General features: G+C 38.9%; 1 protein-coding gene across 3 annotated transcripts in view; it reads left to right on the plus strand.

Moving 5' to 3' along the window:
- Positions 1–15,899, plus strand: part of KLF15 (KLF transcription factor 15) — a 30,803-nt gene extending 14,904 nt beyond the window's left edge. For all 3 annotated transcript variants that reach the window (XM_058169367.1, XM_058169366.1, XM_058169368.1), the window contains one exon: positions 12,069–15,899. In XM_058169367.1, the coding sequence (XP_058025350.1) occupies positions 12,069–12,237 (169 nt within the window). In that variant the 3' untranslated portion in view covers positions 12,238–15,899. The remainder of the gene's footprint in view (positions 1–12,068) is intronic.
- The last annotated feature ends 6,256 nt before the right edge of the window (positions 15,900–22,155 follow it).

Below are 22,155 nucleotides of genomic sequence, written 5' to 3' on the forward strand. Positions count from 1 at the left end.
AAGACCAGACTTAAGTAGGGATATGCAAAAACACATCAGTTTAGAAGTGATGTAAGTCAGCTTCCTATATTTCACCCATTACAATTTGTAAATAGTTTATTGTGATTCCAAAATCCCTTTTAGCACGCAGATCAAAAGGTAGCTTTATTATGTAAATAGCTTAATTTCCTTCAGAAATAAACACAACACAAATGCAGTTATACATTCTCAGATAAGGAGAAACTTCCTAACAGTAAGGACAATTAACTGCTGGAACAGCTTGCCTTCTGAAATTGTGGGTGCTTCATCACTGGAGGTTTTTAAGAAGAGACTGGACAGCAACCTGTCTGAAATGGTATAGGGTCTTCTGTTTGAGCAGGGGGTTGGACTAGAAGACCGCCAAGGTCCCTTCCAGTTCTACTCTGATTGAAATCTGATCTCTGAAAATAGACTCACTTAAAAATCTAAGATGTAAACGACAAATATTTTCTACTATGGGTAGCCACAAGTGTGATATCCAGTAGTTTCAGATAGTTCGTTTATTATTGTGTGCGTGAGTTTACAAATATATGTTGGCATACAGAGAGATTGATTCAAATTAACATACTTTTTTTCACGATAAGGAAAGGTTAGTTAAAATGTCTTCTAAATCTGTAGATAAACAGAATCTAAACTTCCATGACCCCCAGTTGTTATTGCCAATAGTTAAAAGATAGTAGGAGTTTGAGGTCAAATATTCAGGATTGGTCACTTGTAAAAAGCATGATACCAGGTAAACCCAAGACTTCATTTCTTGAATGTTGAAATGTGGGAGAAAAAAAAATCAGAATTAGTGATATGAATTCCTGCCTTGCATGATATAAAGGTTCTCTCTTCTGATTCTTTTTTTGGGGGTGGGTGGGGTGGATTGGTGTCTATTAATGACAGGGTTTAATATAAACATTTGTAATATTTTATTTTCCATTATGTAAAACATACTGTGACTAATATCTTCCTGGCAAACTGCTTAAAGAGAAAGAGAATAATAATAGAAATGACTTTGCAGCATCGCCAATGGAGCTGCATCCTGCCAGATCTACTTAAGGGGTACGGATGACTTTAGCTAGGTTTGATTTACTAAGCTTGAGTTATTCTGGAATATCACCCTGTATGGTCCTGGGCAACCATTGCCTCTTGAATATCCACACAAGACAGAGGCCTCCTGAATCTTAGATGGCTGAGGGATCTGCTTAAGGTACTAGGCTAGAAGCCAGGAGACTGTGAGTAGCCATGAAAGCCAGTTGGGTGACCTTGGGCCAATCACTCCCTCTCAGCCCAACCCACCTTACAGGGTTGCTGTTTTGGGGAAAATAGGAAGACGGTGTATTAAGTATGTTTGCTACCTTGAGTTATTTGTAAAAATAATAAGGGCAGGATACAAATTTGATAGATAGAAGATAGAAGATGGATGGATGGATGGATTAAACAAAAACAAAAAAACAAACAAATGTAATCTAAGTCCCCAGAAACAAGAATACATGAGGTTACCTTGTCAAAGGTGCTGAAAATTATCTGTTGGGTGTTTCACTTTGTTTTCATTCCTTATGCCAAAGATATTCAGTTGCTGTGGGGCACAACAATCTCCTACCCCGAGGTTGGAGGTTGGGGACTAATTTAAGGTCTCCCTAAATAATATTTGGACATAGGAATTTCCCCCCAAATCTTTTTTTTTGCTCCCAATTCTTTGTATAGCAGGATGTACAAAATATTTAATAATGCTTTAGTAGGCATGGTAGGCTGCTTCCCTGACTCTCAGAACATGACAGTTGAGTACTAAATAGGACTCTTTTTCAGATATTTTGGATGTGTGTTAGAATGTTGGATTAGTGCAGAGTTGGGCAAACTGAGGTCTCGATGCTGAATGTAGGCCTGAGGCCTTTTGGTCTAGCCCTCAATGATTTGTTCACCAAAATTCCAAAAATTGTGCCATAGTGTCCCACCATTTTGAGATGGGAAAGATGGAAAATGATATAAGCCCTACATAGGCTTAATGGTTTAAACAACAGCTACTCCCTTCAATCCTCACTCTCCTCTCAGCTCAAAAATCCAGACTTGTCTTATTTTTCATCTTACCCCAATGTGGTCCTCACTATCCTCCTCCCATTTTAAGTGCAACAACCCCCCTGCCCCATGAGCTACTCTGTGCTCTGAAATTTGCTTGTATATTTGTATTTATGGATATTTGTCTTTGGGCAAATATAGACAGGCTAACCAGAATTCATAAATAGTGCCCTGAATCAACCAGATCAGTGGTCCTTCTTCAAAAACAAAGGGAATATTTAGAATGGCTTGTGGACTAGATATGTCAGAAGGTGTGCAGACCTAAAAAAAAATAGAAGAAAATCAGTGGCAAATGAATCTCAATGCTATAGAACAGTGATGGCTAACCTTTTAGAATAGAATAGAATAGAATAGAATAGAATAGAATAGAATAGAATAGAATAGAATAGAATAGAATAGAATAGAATAGAATAGGATTTTTTTATTGGCCAAGTGTGATTGGACACACAAGGAATTTGTCTTGGTGCATATGCTCTCAGTGTACATAAAAGAAAAGATACATTCATTAAGGTACAACATTTATAACACAATTGATGTACAATTGATTTACAACACAATTTTCTGGACTGAGTGGCCAAAGCGCGTGTGTGCGTGCCCAAACTCCCAAAATGCAATGCGCTCACAGTCCCCACGCATGTGCCCCACCCCATGCATGTGTGCATGGCCCCCACGCATGCGCCCCGCTCCCCCACATGCATGTGTGGCCCCCATGCGCGCACCCTGTACCCCGCACATGCTCAGCAAAGACCAAAGACCAGCTGGCCGCAGGAGGTGCACATGAGCGGCAGAGCTGAACTGACGTGACGGCTCGCATACCACCTCTGGCACATGTGCCATAAATTTGCCATCACGGCTATAGGACTTAGTAATATCATTGCTTCGTATTCCTTTGTGAACTACAGATTCCATGTCTATGGAGATTCTCAATCATCCAGGTCATGGTTGTCCCAAAAGTGCTTTTTCAAGAGGCAACTGGACTTTCTGGTTTTTCTTTGAAGACATTTCACTTCTCATCCAAGAAACGTTTTTAGCTCTCAGAAGAAGCTTCTTGGATGGGAAGTGAAGCATCTTCAGAAAGTCCAGTTGCCTCTTGAAAAAAGCACCTTTGGTATAGATTCCATGTTTCACTTTACTCTTCTGTATCGTTCCCAGGTATTAACTGAGCATATCTCTCCCCTCTTGTTTCAGCAAATATAGCTCAAGTGCATGATTGATATGATGGAAGCCCACCAGAAGGGTAGTGTCATCGCTCCAAGATAGACCAGATCAGGAAGTCAAACTCATGCATGCAAATATTTACTTTTATTATAAGATTATAGTAACAGAATCTTTCAAATCTGAATGGACTTTCCCCCACGCCCTTTATTTTTGTGAGAACGATAGACAGCCTTGTCTGCGATGCTTTCTCACGATTATACTTCTGGCCCAGACTCAGAATTCTTTTATCTGACCATTATCTTGCAGCTCTTCCTTCTGTTCCTCAAGGCTATTCCTTCTTCCCATTACATTTAGTGGTTCAACTTGTTAAATACACAAACCAACCAAGTGATTTAAGAATTGCTTTTAAGTTAAGGATTAAGTCTGGGGTCCCCAACCCCTGGTCTGCGGCATGCCAGAAATTGGGCTGTGCAAACAACAAGGCCCCATCCATGTATGTGCGAGATGCAGGCAGCATGCAAAACCATATTCACCCTACCCCTTCTCTCCACGAAACTGGTGCTCAAAAAATTGAGGGCCACTGGATTAAGTGATACATAGGGTAAAGCTGCCATTGTCAAGAAGCTAATCTTAGATGTTTCTCCAGGTTTTTCCTTCCGGCTGGAGAAATATACTCAAGAAAGTCATATGCCTCCGATCTAATCCCACATGAATTTGAGTATTATTCTGATCCCTATCCATATGTTTGCCACTAGAATTCCTTACTATACAAAAAAAGGGAAGTTGCTGCATTTTTCTTTCAAATGTTCCTCTCTTTGGGGACAGATGTCTGCTTTCTCAACATCAATTGAATCTTCTTCTTGAACATCAAAGTCAGATTGTCAAATTGACTGAGCCAGCTGAGCTTAGAATTACATAGCTTTCTTTTATCAGCAGGTTAGGTTTACTTCTTCGGAGCTTCAAGAGAGAGCGAGACCTTTAAGACTGGAATAAATATATCTGAAGCCTCTGTTTTTTTTCCAGATTTTTAAAAATGCTTCTGGTATTTTTCTTCCTTTCTTTCTTTTTTACATCATTTTTTCCAAGTAAATGCACAAGATTATTGGGAAGCTTAAAAAATGTTACATAAGAATATATATATATACCAGAGGTCCACAAACCATTACTGGTTTCAGTATAGAAGCATTAGCATTATTATCCCCAACTAGAAACTAGCATTTCTGGTTGTGGATAGTAAATGTGGGTTCCAAGGGCAATGATCTGGAGTTCAGAAAAAAAAAGGGAAAATCCAGAGCAGAGCTCTGTATAGAGGCTGGCTATTTACTCAAAGTGTGTATCTTTGAATACAAACAGAACTGCTAAGAAGAATGCAAAGTTTGTGCTTTATTTTTCTTGTTTGAAAATCAAATACATACACAAATGTAGCCAGCTTGTTGATTTTTTTTAATTGTTTGTTTAATTGTTTGGTAATTGTTTCCTGTTATTAATTATCAATGCAGGTAGTCCTTGATCTACAGTTATTCATTTAGTGACCGTTCAAAGTTACAATAGCACAGAAAAAAGTGACTCATAACCGTTTTTCACACTTATGACTGTTGCAGAACTCCCCATGGTCAAAATTCAGATAATTGGCAACTGACTCATATTTCTGATGGTTGCAGTGTCCCAAGGTCATGTGATCACTTTTGGCAACCTTCTGACAAACAAACTCAATGGGGAAGCCAGGTTCATTTAACAAATTTATTACTAAGTTAACAATTGCGGTGATTCACTTAGAAAATGCGGCAAGAAAGTTCGTAAAATGGGCAAAATTCACTTAACAACTGCCTAGCAACAGAGATTTTGGGCTCAGTTGTGGTTGTAAATCAAGGATTACCTGTATCATTGCTCCATTTAGTTCAGCATTGTTTACCGTAGCTTTGCACAACCTGGTTTTCTTTCAATGTGATTGGGCATGTTATAATCAAACATTATAACTAGTAGTGGTTTTCACTTACCTTCGCTACTGGTTCGGAACTGTGAGCGTGCGGCACTTCAGCGAATGACAGGTGGGTGGAGCCTCCTGCTGCCGCCGCTACCGATTCGCCCGAACTGGTGTGAACTGGTAGAAATCCACCACTGAATATAACTGATAACATACCAAGTTATAATATCCTTGTCTGCACTGATTGGCCATATTTCTGAGATTACAAATGACCCCCCCCCCCATACAGTCTTTGGAAACTTAAATTTTAATTGCTCATGATGCACAGCCCTTCTATAAGGATAGTGCACCAGAGTTACATTCTTATTCCCTGTCCCAAGGTTTCTTAAACGAAGTAACTTACTATCTTTTCCAGAATCAGTCATCCATGGGTTCCAGCATCAAGTGAGCCCTTAACCAACTGTAACATAATTTATAGAGAAAAGGGTTGAATATAGCTTGGTAGATGTTAGCATACCTCAGCCTGGCACTGAGTCTCCTCTTGCTTGGTACCCATTTTTTCAGAGGTATGAGGTGAAAAAAACAACAGAGGAGCAAATAGGTAAATGGAAGAGATGAGTTCAATATTTCCCAACCGTAGCAACTTTGGACTTCAACTCCCAGAATTCCCTAGCCAGCACAGCTGGCTGCATTAGATGTTCCTGCTTCTGAAATGAATTTGGACTGTACTACCTCCAATTCTGTTTGTGCCTTACCCTCCATAGAAAAAAATAAATAAAACTGCTCTTGTCACCATTCTCTGGGCTTAATATCAGCCCCACTTTCTTTCTCACCCCCACTAAGCAAGCCCAGGGTAACACAGAGCTGAACAGAAGAATGAAGGAAATCTGAAACAGATAGGTGCGAGATTGATGATCCCATTTCCTGGTGTGTTTTAGAGCTCAGAGTTCTTCTTCAACATCTCATTGGTACTAGAACAAGAAACACTCTGAAAACTACAAAAGTACAAAAGGCCCTTTGTCTCTGCTTTTCTGAAGAGCCTTGCTTTTCTTATTTAAATCTTGAGCCAGGCAAGGCATCTGGTAGCAGCTTTATTAGGGAATGGAAGGATTGATGTGTTTGTGTGTGTGTGTTTTCCTTTTCTTAGCAGCTCCACTCCTGATACTTGCTCACCAGCTCGAAAAACCTGGATGTTTTTTATTTATTTATTAAATTTACATGCTACCCTTTTTGCTGTCTCGAGTGGCTCTGGATGGCCTACAATAGTATAAAAGCACAGATCCAAAAGCATCAAAATTTAAGTTTGGCAACAAATAAATAAAAGATGAAAATCAAGGAAATGGATGGTACCGGGGAAGGGTGGTGGTGATGGGATTTTGTTTCTCATTCAATCAACCATTTCTATCATAGTGGCGGGCCCATCATGGGCCCAAGCCAACCGGCAGAGGCATGTTTTAAGGCCCTTCCAGAAGGCCAGAGGGGTGGGGATGGATCTTGCCTCTGGTGGCAAGACATTCTCATGGCGGGAGGCCATGACAGAGAAGACTGTTCTCCTTGATCCTGTTAGGTGAAATTCCTTGGCCGACAGGATCCAGTAAAGGCCTCTTCTGCTGATGCCAGTGGGGTGGGCTAATCCCATTGGAGCGAGAAAGAGTTCAGGAAACATCAGGAAATCTGATATCAGTCTGTGAGGTCATCTACTACTTTCTTCCACCTTTTTTTGGTCTTCTGTTGTGTGAGCAGGGCCTCTTTTTGCTTTCAGTATTTTGCCTCTGCCAACAGCAGCAACAGGAGCCCTGTTTTGGCAGATTGTAGAGATCTGTCTTGCGATATATATACTCAGGCAGTGGTGGGTTTCAAATTTTTTTACTACCAGTTCTGTGGGTGTGGCTTGGTGGACGTGGCATGGCTTGGTGGGCGTGGCAGGTGAAGGATACTGTAAAATCTCCATTCCCTCCCCAATCCAGGGGAAGGTTACTGCAAAATCCCCATTTCCTCCTGATCAGCTGGTACTTGGGAGGCAGAGAATAGATGGGGAAGGGACCAGTCAGAATTTTTACTGCCGGTTCTCCGAACTACTCAAAATTTCCACTACCGGTTCTCCAGAACTGGTCAGAACCTGCTGAAACCCACCTCTGCACTCAGGTAAAAATCTGTAGAGATTCTCAGTCATCCAGGTCATGGTTGTCCCAAAGGTGCTTTTGCAGACCACAGGAACCAGGAGTACTACTCAGGTGACCCTGAGGGCATAGATAAACCTCCAAGTGCTTCAAGGACCCTCTAAAAGGATGCAAATTATCAGCTATCTGCAAGGAATATAAATCCTTCCATTCCCCACTATCCTGTCAAAGCTGAAGAAGCTTCTTGGATGAGAAGCGAAACGTCTTCAAAAGAAAAAACAAGAAAGTCCACTTGCCTCCTGAAAAAGCACCTTTGGGATATTCAGGTAGCACATCACCTCTTAACCGTATATAGTATTGCAACTCCTCAGCATGAAAATGTCCTACATTCAGGAGCCATTTCTCCAAGTGAAAGGATTAGGAAACTGGGGACTGGAAGAGACAACCCTGAATTGAATAGATAAAATTGCTCTGATCAAATGTAAAACAGCTTCCTCCATCCTTACAGTATATATGCACTCTAGCCCAACCAGATTGGGAAAGCTTACAAGGTAGTATAATGTTGTATGACATGATTACAATTATTCTGGCAAAGCAGTTGTTTAAGCTAACTCCTTTGCTAGCCCTGATTAATTTTTTTAAAAATTAATATAAATAGAAAAAGCAACATGTTCAAAATCCATATAGACAGTGTGTTGTCTGGTTAAAATTCTTTTGAGTAATATTCGTCGTAGTAATAATAATAGTATTCTCTAATAGTAATCTCATAATAACAATGTTTTTCCCTCATAATATTAATACATATTAATTGTTAATACTAATCAAAATTAATCAAAATTACAGTAATCAACTCTAATAATAAAGTTATTCTTTCTCTTGTAATTTTAGAAGTTCTAATTCCTGTTTCTCTTATTTAACCATCGATAAAACAGATCCCATACCTCAAAATATTTAGTGTCTTCCTTTTCTTTAATTTCAAATGTTAGTTTATTCATTTCTGCACATTCTAAAATTTTTGTTATTATCTTTTTTTCTGTGGGGATTTTCTCACCCTTCCAATGTTGTCCAAACATCATTCTGGCTACTGTTAACACATGTATCATTAAATATGCATTTCTTTTACTGTATTTGTGTTGTATGATGGCCACCAGAAATATTTCCAGTTTTAAATCTATATGTTCCTTTATTATTTTTTCTAGCCAGGTGTGTATTTTAGTCCAGTATTTTTTTGCTTTTGGACATGTCCATTACATGTGGTAATACGAGCCTGGGGTTTGGTTGCACTTCCAACACTAATTATTTTTTAATTGCATTGATAGTTTATGTAATCATTGTACGATTATGGGGTTCTTAAACAGCAGTTACATGAAAAATTTCCCTTTCCAGATAAATAATTTCCCATGATTTCTTTCCCAATGTAATTTTTTTAAAAAGATCCAACTGATGTTATTGCCACAGAAAAAGTACTAGGCAAATATAAAATGCAAGAGATAAGTAAAGGGTAAAAGATTGGTGGAAGTACTGAAAGTGATAGAATTAACAATATGTGATTTCCATTTTCAAAAATTCTGCTTGGAATCTGTTGCATTTCACACACCTAAACTCCATTCCATGGATCATATTTCACCTATGAAATTAGTCTTAATTTCACTTTCTTGATATTTGAGGAGCCAGTGCTTGCAAATTTAGAGATGTGACAGTCCTTGGAACTGCAAACATATCAGCAATTTCTTCAGAAGATTAGATGTATGTCTATGAGAGTCCTGTTCAATTTCATAGGAGAGTTTAATTAAAAATACTAAAAATGTGAAACTCGTTCCAAAATTATTCTGGGAGAGATGTTTTTGCGCAGATCCAGCATGGAATCTTGTCCTTCCACTATTTTTTACTACTGCCCTATAAAGATACCTGTGAGGAATGTTAAACATTTTGCTCGTTCAGTTCTTAAATTGTGTTCCTTGGAGAACTGGTGACTTCAGTGGACTTTCTGGCAGTTAACTCTGCCAGTAGCAACTAACATAATGATTAATACTAAGGACTCTTTCTGGAGTAATAGGGTTTTTAATCTACTTTAGACATCAGATTTTTTACTCTAATGCAGCTCTGCTAACTGAATCTCATTAGGAGAAATAATTGACTCTCCAGATCAGTTAAATGCCTTGGAGTTGATCCAAGAGATGCACAAAAACCTTTTTAGATTGATTCACAGATCTGAAATTGATTACTTATTGCTTCCCTATTCCTAGAAAAATGACACCAGCGTCTTCTGAGAAGAGTAGCTCAGAGAAACAAGGCAATTTACAAACTAATCTTCAATTAGCATATTTAATAGCACTAATTCCTTTGCTTGGGACCTCCTGCTGCTACTATTCAAATGCTTGTGCTGCAAAGCTGTCTTTTTATCCTCAACATATACATTTCCTATCAAGAAAAAGGCAAAAGAAGTGGTCAGGAAACACGGGATAGTAAAAATGGAAGATGATAATATCTGGAGTCCCTATAAAAAGGTAAAGGTAAAGGTTCCCCTCGCACATACATGCTAGTCGTTGCCGACTCTAGGGGGCGGTGCTCATCTCCGTTTCAAAGCCGAAGAGCCAGCGCTGTCCGAAGATGTCTCTGTGGTCATGTGGCCATCATGACTCAACGCCAAAGGCGCATGGAACACTGTTACCTTCTCACCAAAGGTGGTCCCTATTTTTTCTACTTGCATTTTTACGTGCTTTCGAAACTGCTAGGTTGGCAGAAGCTGGGACAAGTAACGGGAACTCACCCCTATAAGGTTTCATAAATGAAAGATAATGATTGTGTATTAATACCTAATCAAGCCTAAATGAGGAAAAATCCGTTTATAAAACACATTGTCCATTTCTGACTTCAGAGACCATTATATAATAATTTGAAGGCTTTTACTCGTATCTTATGTTTAATGTTTGGGTGGGTACATGCTGCAAGCACATAAGGAGCTGCAAATTTATTTCTGTAGTTATAGTAAACCGATCTTTTCAAGCAAACTGAATGCCAACATAGCAATGTTGTTACCTGATCAACTGAAGGCTTAGCTATGATACAAAATATATTTTTATCATATTAACTCATGTTTCTTTTCATGGGCCAGGTAGCACATACCCTGAACCTTCTCCCTCCCTTCTCCAAGAGGTTTTGCTCCTAAAGTCAAATTATAAGCATTAAGAAATATTTTGTTCAAACATGCTTAATAAATATTAGAGAAACTATAGACAAGAACTCTATTTAGCAGGGGTAATTTTTTAATTCCCTAAAGAATAGAGATAAAATACAAAAAGTAATAAAAATGTCACATAATTGTTAGTAGTCTTTCCGTTTGGAAAGTCAAGTTCTCTTCTGGGTAGCAAAGAGAAGTTCCATCTTTTTCTTGAAGAAAAAACTAACTTTATCCTCTTAAAACAAAGTTTAAATGATACATTGGAAATGTCTATGCAATTTCTGTGGGGAAAATCCCATTCTTGAAGCAGAGGAAATTTATTTCTTTACCTCAGATTTGTTGCAGGTGACAGCAGCAATTATTTTATCGTAGGAAATGGAAAATTCAAACCATCTTTTTTTGGAGGGGAGAGAAGGAAAAAAAAGTCCTTAGAATTTTTCTTAGCAAAAATGTGGATTTCAAAAGAATTTCTAAGAATTTCTTTTCAGCTTGAAAGTTGACAGCCGGGGTTCGAGACCCAAGAACCACGCAATGGGGTGAGCTCCCATTTTTTGTCTCAGCTCCTGTCCACCTAGCCGTTCAAAAGCATGTAAATGTGAATAGATTAATAGGTACCACTTCAGTGGGAAGGTAACACCATTCCATGTGCTTTTGGCATATAGCCATGCTGGCCACATGACCATGTCTTCGGACAATGCTGACTACCTTGGCCAAGAAATGGAAATGAGCACTGTGCCTAAAGTCAGACATAACTGACAGGGAAGCCTTAACCATATTGCAATAAAACAGATTGGTCTGTTACTGTTTGGGTAGATGGGAACAAATGGATACTAAAAAGCTTGTGGAAAATCGCTGTTTTATAGTCTGCAATGTATGAATAATAGGGGCTTATTAAAACGTGAGTAGCATAATGTTCATTTGAGATTTACCTCTGCCCAGGTAGAGGTACGTTTCATAGCATCCCTTATAATTGCCATTCTCTCTCTCTGTTTTGGTTTTTGTGTGTTTGTGTGTACATAGTATATGTGTATATTGAAAGCAATGGCCATTAAACAGTAGGATGGAAATAATTCAAATTCTGAAATAACTCACTTTGAAATGACAATGTTTCAGATATTGAATGTTTCAGATATTGTTTGCATGACTTTCTTTCCATATATGGATCTTGAGCCAATTGTCTCCCCGAGTACTTTCCAAAAAATGTCCTGATTTGGCAGGATTTTTGAAGTATTCTTCATCTGAGTGGTGTGATAGCCTAGAGATGAAGAGACTTGTTTTATACTCCAGAGACTGAGAGTTTAGTCCTAGGCAGCAACAGACGTTTCTCTATCAGAGTACAAAGAGTAAATATCTGCTGCGAACTCCACATAGGTATCAGGAAGGGCATCTGACCGGTAAATGTTCAGCTCCATTCAGTCACCCCAACTCCACCCCAATACAAGGGATTACAAGGCCATAAAAAGAAAAAAAATATTCTCCAGGAATATTTCTTTGAAAGAACGATCATAATGTTAAATATTCTTGGTTCTGTTTTTATATACTGTACATTGATGACCGCCTAAAGGTGAAGGCATCACACTGATAATCTTTTCTTATTTGCTTCCAGGTTCTCACGATCAGATGAACTTTCTCGACATCGACGTTCCCACTCTGGCGTGAAACCATATCAGTGTCCTGTGTGTGAGAAGAAATTTGCACGGAGTGACCACCTGTCCAAGCATGTCAAAGTCCATCGATTTCCACGAAGCAGCCGCTCAGTGCGTTCAGTCAATTGATGTGTCCGGTCCAGTCCTTTCCACCATGCCTCTAAGAACTTCCACAAGCAGTATTTGTTCCTTTCTTGTGATAATTTATTTCTCTCCCATGTAACCGCTGCCATTAGGACATCACATGTGCCTTCCTCCCACCCTCCCATCATTCACCAACTTTGCTTTTTCCCCCCTAATTCTTGTTGTTGCTGCCGCTGCCGCTTCTTTTTGAGAATTACAGCATTTCATTTTCAGTCAATTGAGCTCCAACATCATGATAATATATGGGCAACTTGCTGCTAGTTAATTACAGTTCTGGCATTCCTGAGCACTTTTGCTCATGTACGGGGCTATTCATCATGAGGTTTTTTGTTTTTTAAAAAAAATGCATTATTAATATTATTAAGTTGGCCTGTTTGTTCGCTTTGGAAAGAGCAATTTCCTTTTGAACTGGAAAAGAAATCCACGTCATTTTCATGAGTTCATTTCTGTTGATACAATAATTTGGTGTTTGGTTCACTAGCTAGAACAGAAGAAACATGTCAGCAATATGTGCACGTGAGTGACTGAGTATGTCTGCATATAGAAAGAAGGGATTGCCAACAGGCGGATCTTTGATTAAACTAAGCAATAAACCAGTGTATGGAATGATTGTCCTAGTCTGAATAAATCCTAGATTTTTCCAGATTGTGTGCACACCATATCTGAGCCTATCAGTTGCTGCCATTTGCAGACTTACCAGCTCTCTCTGTTGTGAAGCTGCTTCACTGGAACTGGCAGAGTTCACTCTCCCTTGTTCTTAGTCCCATGTAAAGATTAGTATGTTTGAAAATGCCTGTAACATTTCACGTGGCTGGAGGAAATAAATAAATTAGGATAAGGCATCCATGCCTTTTCACCCAATCACCTCTATTTCCAAAATATAACCTTTTGTCATTCAGCCCAGAGATAATGGCTTTGCATGGGTTGCCTCACAATTTAGGCACAAGCCTTCTTTAGGTTATATAAAAACTATGATAAATTTCAGAGAAGTATCTTCTTGCTCAATTCTCCATTTTGCACTGTTCAGATTCATAATCTCTGGATTGGATACACAGAAGGAGCTAAAATTGGCTTTCCTCAACTTGGACAAGTGGATAAGTGGATTTGTCTTGCAGAATTCCTCAAACATCACAGTCAAGTTGGAGAAGACCAAGCTAAAGCAATTCTCTCACATTTAGTAACTAGAATCTGATAATATTTTCCCCAAGGTCTTAAACAGTTAAGCTTGCATAATTAAAGATTTATACCAAAGATGAATAGAATTGTCAACCATAGCAGTTAAGAAGGCCAAATATTCATCTATTCAATGTATTAAATCATTTATCTAGGAATTTTATTTTGGTTCTTTACTAGTGGAGCACATCAATCCTGCACTATATGTCACAGTGCCAAAATCCAACCGTAGACAATCTGTTCCTATAAGAAGCCAAGGTAGGCTATTGATTTGATAGGTGTGTGTTTGCATGTGTGCATGTGTATTTGGCTGACCAGTGCTGTGGAGGAAATGAATGAAATTTTTCTATGAAGTTCAAATTATCACACACCTATGGTGCTACTTTCAGAAGTAGGGAATGTGATGGCCATTGCTTCAGACTCTCTACTCAACTTGATATTTTTTTAAAAACAACAACAACATATAACCCCCACCATGGGAAGCCATATGCAAGAATGCCTCATAATCTGATATGAACTTGAAGGTGCTGTTAGAAAAAAATGGATAAGCTGAGGAGGTGGAGAATATTCAGGAGACTTGAGGTAGTGGTAGTGGAAAGCCATTTCCCCAGTCTTGAGTATTGTTAAATGGGTATTTGGTGATTGGCCATCTCCTCTCTTGGCAGCCACTGTATGAACAGGCAAATCTTCCTGCACGATGACCATTTTCTAACTAACATATGGTTCAAAATTACAAAGGTGCTCCTGGCCCTGGAAGGGTGGCCACCTCTACTGCTTTATTGAATAGCGGAAAGGGATCATGCCTCTCTTTTCCAGGAATGATGCTTGTCATTCGTCTTCAATAGATCCTTCAGTGAGATAGTGTCAGGGGTGAAATGCTCCCGGATCGGACCGGATTGTGCGATCTGGTAGTGATTGTGGCTGGTAGTTCGGCGATCTGGTAGTGATGGTGGAGCAAAGCTCTGCCCACCCACCCGGGTGTCATTACTTCCTGGTTTTAACCAGGAAGTAATGCGTTTTACTTTGGAAGTGCGCATGTACACTTCCAAAATGGTAAGAAAGGTAAGTAGATTTCACCCCTGGATAGTGTGTCCTGTCCTGTGCCCCTCATCCCTGTGATTGTGCTGTAGGAGAATGGGATAGTTGCATGAAATCCTGTGTCAATTTCTTGCTCTGCCATTGATTTTGGGTCTGTGGGCAGCCTTAAATCAACTACCATTCCTGCAAAAACATCTATGTGACCTCCTCTGGAATGTTACCCTTAGTTTCTAACTGTGCCAATCCTTTTGCCTCAGCTTATATAGAATCTTCCCAGACTAAGGGTGAAAAAAAACCCCCACCTGCTGAGCCAATTTGCCATTGTTTACAGTACTGAACATAATCCATATTCCTAGTAGCTGAGGAGGAAGGACTTCAGACTTAGTGAATGTTTTATGAAAGCACTTTGAGAGATTTCAGCAGCAAGTGGTACTAAAATGCTCAGTGCCCATATGGGCCACTCACTATTCAGAGAGCAATGCAACTGGAGCATTGGGTGTTCCAGCCAACTAGCATGGTAGCTGTCTTAAGGGCCTTTTTTTTTTTTTAAAGAGAATATACACAACACAGAGAGAATCTGACGAAGCAGAAAAAAAATATCATGTTAGGCAACATTTCCTTTTATATATACAGTATATATTTTTTGTACTCTACTGATTTTAGGATGTTTCTAGAGAACGAGAATGTAGTAAGTAGGGTTGTTGGATATTTTTAAAGAATAGGCTATGATCACACAACATGCATAACAAATCAGTTAAGGGCCTTGTGGCAGTATTTTTGCAACATTTTAATTTGGATTGCTTTTAATGAAGCTTTTTGTTCTGTTTTAGCTTTAGATGATCATTCAAACCCCAATGGGTCAAGTGAAGTCAATTGCAAAACTAAATGTGTTGTATAGTCATAGCTGTCACGTTGACAGCAAATCCGAGCAAACATAGCCATCGTTGAACCTCACTGAAAGCAATGGGACAGGATTAGCTGTGAGCAGTTCTCTGCTTTGAGAGGGGCTCAGTAGCAATGAATTTTAGCATCATGCCCTATCTTTTTATGTTAACCAAATGGGAATTAAAACACCGCAATTCTGGGTTGAGTAGGTCAAAACAGAGACCATGTTGTCATTTAAGAGCAATAGTTCCAGTTCTTTACACTAGGAATGCATTCCTTTGGTCCTCTGGAAATTTGTGTACTATATGTGAATGTCTCTCCTATTGACTGGTTTTTATCTCACATCCTATGAATGTATGTAAATAAAATTGTATATATTGCATATCTATATAAAATATCTTTTAAAAACACAAAGATGATGTAAATTAGAGTCAAAATAATATCTTTAAAAGCCAGTGTACATAAGTTACAATTCTGTATATTTTTCTTTTGTTCTTCATAAAATATATTTACTTTGACAATAAAAAAGAAATTTTAAATTTTACAAATAATGTTCTATTAATTTCTGGTTTCCACTCATACATTGGAAATTCTTAAGCAATCAGTAGTTGGGTGGTAGTAATTTTCTAAGTAATTGGCAAAACTCATATACTATGGTTGGCAGATCCAAGACTAAACTGAACTTATAATACACATGACTTTAATATAATGAGTTTTCATTTTCCTTTCTAATTTCATTTATGCTTGCTTGAGACTTTAATGAGAAACTACTCTAAATGTTACTTCCATGATCATGTTGCTTACTTAATCCTTACTGAGATTCAAAGTTCTTTTTCCCCACAAAATTTCTGCTCATTACCAAATGTTCTTACCTACCTTTTGGCATATTAAAGCTTTCTAAAAGCCTTATAATAAGCAATAATCTTTCAAGAGTCCAGGTAACTTTGAAGACTGTTTGGAAAGTACCACTAGTCCACCTTTTTGGACTAAGTGGTTAGCTGTGAATATCCTGTCCTCAGGCCTGGGGGGCTATAGAAGCTTGGATGGCATGCAATGGGCTTTGTCTCAACCCTAGCAAGACTGAATGTGGTAACTTTGGACATTTTGGCTTTCAGGTGACAAGGTTTTTCCCCAGTAGTCTTGGATGGAGTGGACCTGCCCCAAATAGATCCAGTGCACAATTTGGGGAACTTCCATAGCCACTCATGTATTCATGCCCTCTCATCTGCATTACTACAATGTGCTTTCTATGAGGCTGCCCATGAAGAGCATTTAGAAGCTTCAGCTGATGTAGAATGCAACTGCATGAGTAGTCAATGGTGTTGGATCTTGGACACATGTAATATCACTGCTCTGTGGGTTGCATTTGGTCCTTTGTTTGAGATGGGTGGCCATAGACATTGAATAAAATAAAGCTATAAAGTGTGCTAAAAGTTGATCACATGCCAATTTGGTCAATTTGTTAGTCAGTTTCTGAGCCAAAAGGAGCGTTGAAGAAGCATTAGGTATGTTTGCCACATTGAGTTATTTATACAAATAATAAAGGTGAGATATAAATAAAGTGTTCCTTTTGATTTTTAAAATTGCACATACTTAGCATCGGACTATTTTAAGCAACATCATCTTTCAAAAATATCTATCTGGATTTTTGATATGGAGGCCTTCTCTGGTTGCCTCAGCTAATCAGATGTGTCAGGTACCTACAAAGAAAAAGGTTTTCTTAATTGTGATTCCCCACATAGGATAAGGGAATACATCCCTGGAACCCACACAGATGGCTTTTTGGTGCATTAACTCATTAATATTTTTTCAGCAATATTTTGATAGGTAGTCACCATACTGGGATAAAAGCCTTTCAGAACATTCCATATTTCCTGTGTTACATATTTCCTATGAATATATGATGCATGCTTCCTACATGTATGCTGGATTATTTTTCTGATTTGGTAATTTTATAAACTCCCCAGAGAATGTCAATTATTGGTAGATTAAAAGCAACATTATTACTACTAGAACTATTATTAATACTAATAACTGGATAATGAAATTCGTTTCTAATGTTGATATCACAGTGCTTAAGGTGTTCTTATGAAAAAATGTGATTTTAATCCCATACCAGACTGTGAAAGCCTTAATAAAACACTTGGGCTGGAAGGTGCTTGTAAATTAGTATTGGTTCTGAAAGAAAAGTTTTAAAAATTGCTGAAGCACATGGAAGTCTGAGAGTCACTCCCATTATTCATTGGTCTTGTTTACATGATCTGCTTAATTGGGTCATGGAGAGTAGCGCGTTAGACAAACAAACTCCTTAGCGTAGAGAAATAACTCAGACAACTTCTCCCAAGCGAATTAGTTTTTCCCATGCAGTCTTGAATTCTGAATGGCTTACCAGCAATATAATGCGTCCTTTTTCCATCTGTCTGATAGTCCTAAAGTGGCCATGTGAAAAAGAAGCTTCTCTAGGACTCCTTCGCTGTTACCATTTTAATTTTCTCTTCACTGTAAGCACATTGGACTAACTGAAAAAAAGAACAGGAGAGATAAAGCTGTCCTCCTGTTGGTGCCAGACTTATCACTCCACCTATTCCATTTGTGTAATTTCGGTGGGAATGATGTTCCAGATAATGATGTTCCAAAGGGTGGGGGCCATGGCAGAAAAATCTCTCCCTCTGGACCTTGCCAGTCCACACTACCTAGCCAATGGTACCCGGAGCATGTGCTTCCTGCCAAATCAGTTAAGACGGATAGAAACAATTGGATAGAAACAATAGTAGCAGTCAATGAATAGGGTGCTTTGGTTGTTTGATTTGAATTGTGTTTATTGTTGTTTAAAAATGTAAGATGCCCAGAGCCACATAATTGGAACACATATATTCTCCCCATAAAATGTATATCTTAGCATGTCACAATTGACTGAGAATTGCTGATCCAAGAACATGTTTATGGAAGAAACAGCAGAACAAAAATAAATGGATTTATGAAGAGACCATTTATCTGCATGTATTTAAAAAGTATATTAGATGAATGTTTCTTACACCTGGAGTCAATTAAACCTTCAAACTTCAAATCTCTAGGTTCTACAATGTCACAAGATCTAAAATGGACAGCTAACACCAAAAACGTCATCAAAAAAGCACAACAGTGTTCTTTCTGCACCAACTCAGAAAGCTCAAACTGCCCAAGGAGCTGCTAATCCAGTTCTACAGGGGAATTATTGAGTCTATCATCTGCACCTCTATAACTGTCTGGTTTGGTTCTGCAACCCAACAAGACAGACACAGACGTCAGAGGATAATTAGAACTGCAGAAAAAACAATGGCTACCATCCTGCCTTCCATTGAGGACCTGTATACTGCACGAGTCAAAAAGAGGGCTGTGAAAATATTTACAGATCCCTCACATCCTGGACCTAAACTGTTTCAATTCCTATCCTCAAAACGACACTATAGAGCGCTGCATACCAGAACAACTAGACACAAGAATAGTTTTTCCCCAAACACCATCACTCTGCTAAACAAATAATTCCCTCAACATTGTCAGACTAGTTACTAAGTCTACATTACTATTAATCTTCTCATCATTCCTATCACTCATCCCCTCCCACTTATGACTGTATGACTGTAACCTTGTTGCTGGTATCCTTAAGATTTATATTGACTGTTTCCCTATGACTATCATTAAGTGTTGTACCTTATAATTCTTGATGAACTTATTTTTTTTCTTTTATGTACACTGAGAGCATATGCACCAAGATAAATTCCCTTGTGTGTCCAATCACACTTGGCCAATAAATATTCTATTCTATTCTATTCTATTCTATTCTATTCTATTCTATTCTATTCTATTCTATTCTATTCTATTCTATTCTATTCTATTCTGTCTTTGCAAGAAATTAAACCAAAATCATGGTCACCAACTTTGGAAGTTTCTACCTATAAAAACCTTTCCCAATATAGTGCCATCCACATATGGGATTTTGACTGATTAAAGTAGATCCTTTGATAACATTTTGGTGAGTTCTCACATGATCAGAAGAAAACAGACTGATACTAGATTTTCCAGTTAACAAAATGAGGGACAAATGGAAACCAATCTTTTGGCCAAAAACAAAGGGATGTTCATCCTATTGGGTAGCTTGAACAGCAGGAGGAAGGGACACAAAAATAACAACTTTGATTTCATTATAAATAGGATTTTCATTCCATTCACAGCAGTTATTGGATTTTTTTCAGAATGTTTCACAGTTTTTTTCTGCAATAAATGACTTATCAGAAGTTCCTGATTAATTGATTTCAGTCCAGCCAATTGGGGAGAAGTCTGATAATACAATTTGCAGTGGTTTGGAGCAGGGGTCTCCAACCTTGGTAACTTTCAGACTTGTGGACTTCAGCTCCCAGAATTCCTCAGCCAGCAAAGTAAAGCAAAGCTGGCTGAGAAATTCTGGGAGCTGAAGTCCACAAGTCTTAAAGTTGCCAAGCTTGGAGACTCCTGGTTTGAAGAGTTGTGGATTTTACTGTGACAATCATGATATAATTCTTTAATGTACGAAATAAACATTGTAACTTAACAAAAAGGATGCCACATGGTATGATTAGGGGTTGTTTGAAATAATTAGGAGAATCAAATTCTGTATCCATTCCTGAACTGAATTATGTGTGATTCATAAGCAAAGAGAGGGGACTCACATATTTTAATTCTTCCTTTATGAAAAAAAGATACTGAAGTCATAGAAAAAAAACCCCCCAGCAACATCCCATTAGTTTTGTATCGCCATTGTAATCTTACATGTGCTATGTGCCACCTCCCTTCTCCTTGAAAGGAGATTCAACAAAGATAAATGTATCTTTCATCATAGTCTAGAGATGGCATCTTTCCACTGATGTTATAAATTGGCCATAATTGACACTGACAGGAATTTTCATTGGAAATTAAGACCCATGGCTTGCCTTGAAATATCTTATTTAAATAAGTGTCAACAAGATACCGAGGACATTTCCTTTGTGGATAACCTTTTCCTGTTACATTTTTTTAATTCATTAAGCTGAACCACTTTTAGATGCCTTGCAACCATGACACTTATAGTAGTGAATATATCACTGCATTGCCCTGGGGCTACTTAAATGAAAGATGGTGGAACTTTGTCCTTTTTAAAGCAGCTTTTTCTGGAATAGTTGTCCTCTTGGTCTCCTTCTCTCTTGAATTCCATGCACTATCAAAGAATGCTACAGCTGTGGAATGTTTTTCCTTCTCTAACATCCTGCTATATGTTTAATCCAAGCAAACAGGTGACTTGAGAACAAAGTGAACTGGAAGAGGGCAAAGTTAATGATTACTGTGACCCTTTGCTGAGTTATGTAAGCTGAACCCTTGATGTTTTTTAAGATGGTACACTCCAACATTGTCAGAAGTACACTTGTTTTACGTCAAGTGAGCCAATACTTCATGGTATGATACCAATGACTGAAACTAATACCGCGTATGATTGGTAGATGATTAGATTCAACAAGCCTTTTATATATATATATATAGTGAATGTAAACAGGATGGCATTATCTAGATTTTAATAAATCCATTTGATTTCTGAGACAAGACTCTTGCTGGCTTTTTCAACTGAAAGTTCTACAGGATTGCATTTTCTAGATTACCATATTCTTATTTTTTTCCAACTTTAGGTGCCAAGGGTTATTATTGTGCCATATTAAGCCCATTGTAGGAGTTGAAACACTAAAGTAACCGATAAAATAGCTATAAACGATACTGCTGATACTTGGTGTTCTGCAGTTGAATTTTAGAAGCTCATTTTGTAGGGCACAATGGCTTGCAAAAAAACCAAAGCAGTTTGGGAACTGATTTGTATCTTGGGTTTCAATTTGTCACCATTGCCTTATAGGAGAAATCATGTGCAGGAAAGCCTTTCTTTTACATGAAAGACCATGGAACTTTCCAAACCTTTACTTCTTAGATTCTTAATGACCTAGGGCAGGAGTCACCAACCTTTCAGACATCAGGGACCACTAAAATCATAATTTAAAATCCCACAAATCAGTAATATGATCTGCCTAAATGACCGGCTGGGTGGCCAAGGCCAACTCGATGTCACTCATGTTGAGGGACGACTCGCCGACCTCTACTTGCCTCTCCCCTCCCAGCCACTCTTCGCCTGCCTGCTTAGGCTCCTTAGGGCCCCAACAGGAAGCAGTTGTTGGAGTTAAGCAGCCACCATGAGAAAGAGTTGGCAAAACAGCTGGCTCAGTTCAAATTGGATCTGACCGGGAAGGAGGCTCAGCAGAAGCACCTCATTGAGGATTCCTAGCATAGGCTTTCTAAGCAAATGAAAGACCTGCGGGAGCGCAAGGCCAGGTACCGGTGCCTGGAGGCTCAGCTGGCTGAGATGGTCAGCCAGTTCCAGGTCATGAGGCAGTCCCTGTCGTGTCCCACTCCTCCGCTGACGGCCGGGTCAGGGAAATCCGAATCAGGCTTGCCTCTGCAGCTCTGCCCAAAGTCCTAGCAAAGTCCTCAGAGCAGGCAGGAGACCAGTAAGTGACTTCAGCAAGATAAGTTCGACTCAGAGACTGCCAGAAAGCAGATCCTTTATATAGGCCATGGGGTGTGGCTCCATGACTCAGCACTCATTAAGGCCTGCCCCTCCCTTCCTTCTGTTGCCTCTGCCTATCCAGCCTTCTGATGCGAGGGTCACACCAATCAGCAGCTGTTGGGAATAAACCCTCCTCAGGCTCACCTGCTGTGGAGGAGGGGGAGGGGTCTAGCTGCTCCGTTTGCCTGGGCATGGAGTCAGGGCTGGGGCCG

The sequence above is a fragment of the Ahaetulla prasina genome, chromosome 2 (genome assembly GCF_028640845.1).
Source record: "Ahaetulla prasina isolate Xishuangbanna chromosome 2, ASM2864084v1, whole genome shotgun sequence".
NCBI classification, from domain to species: Eukaryota; Metazoa; Chordata; class Lepidosauria; order Squamata; family Colubridae; genus Ahaetulla; species Ahaetulla prasina.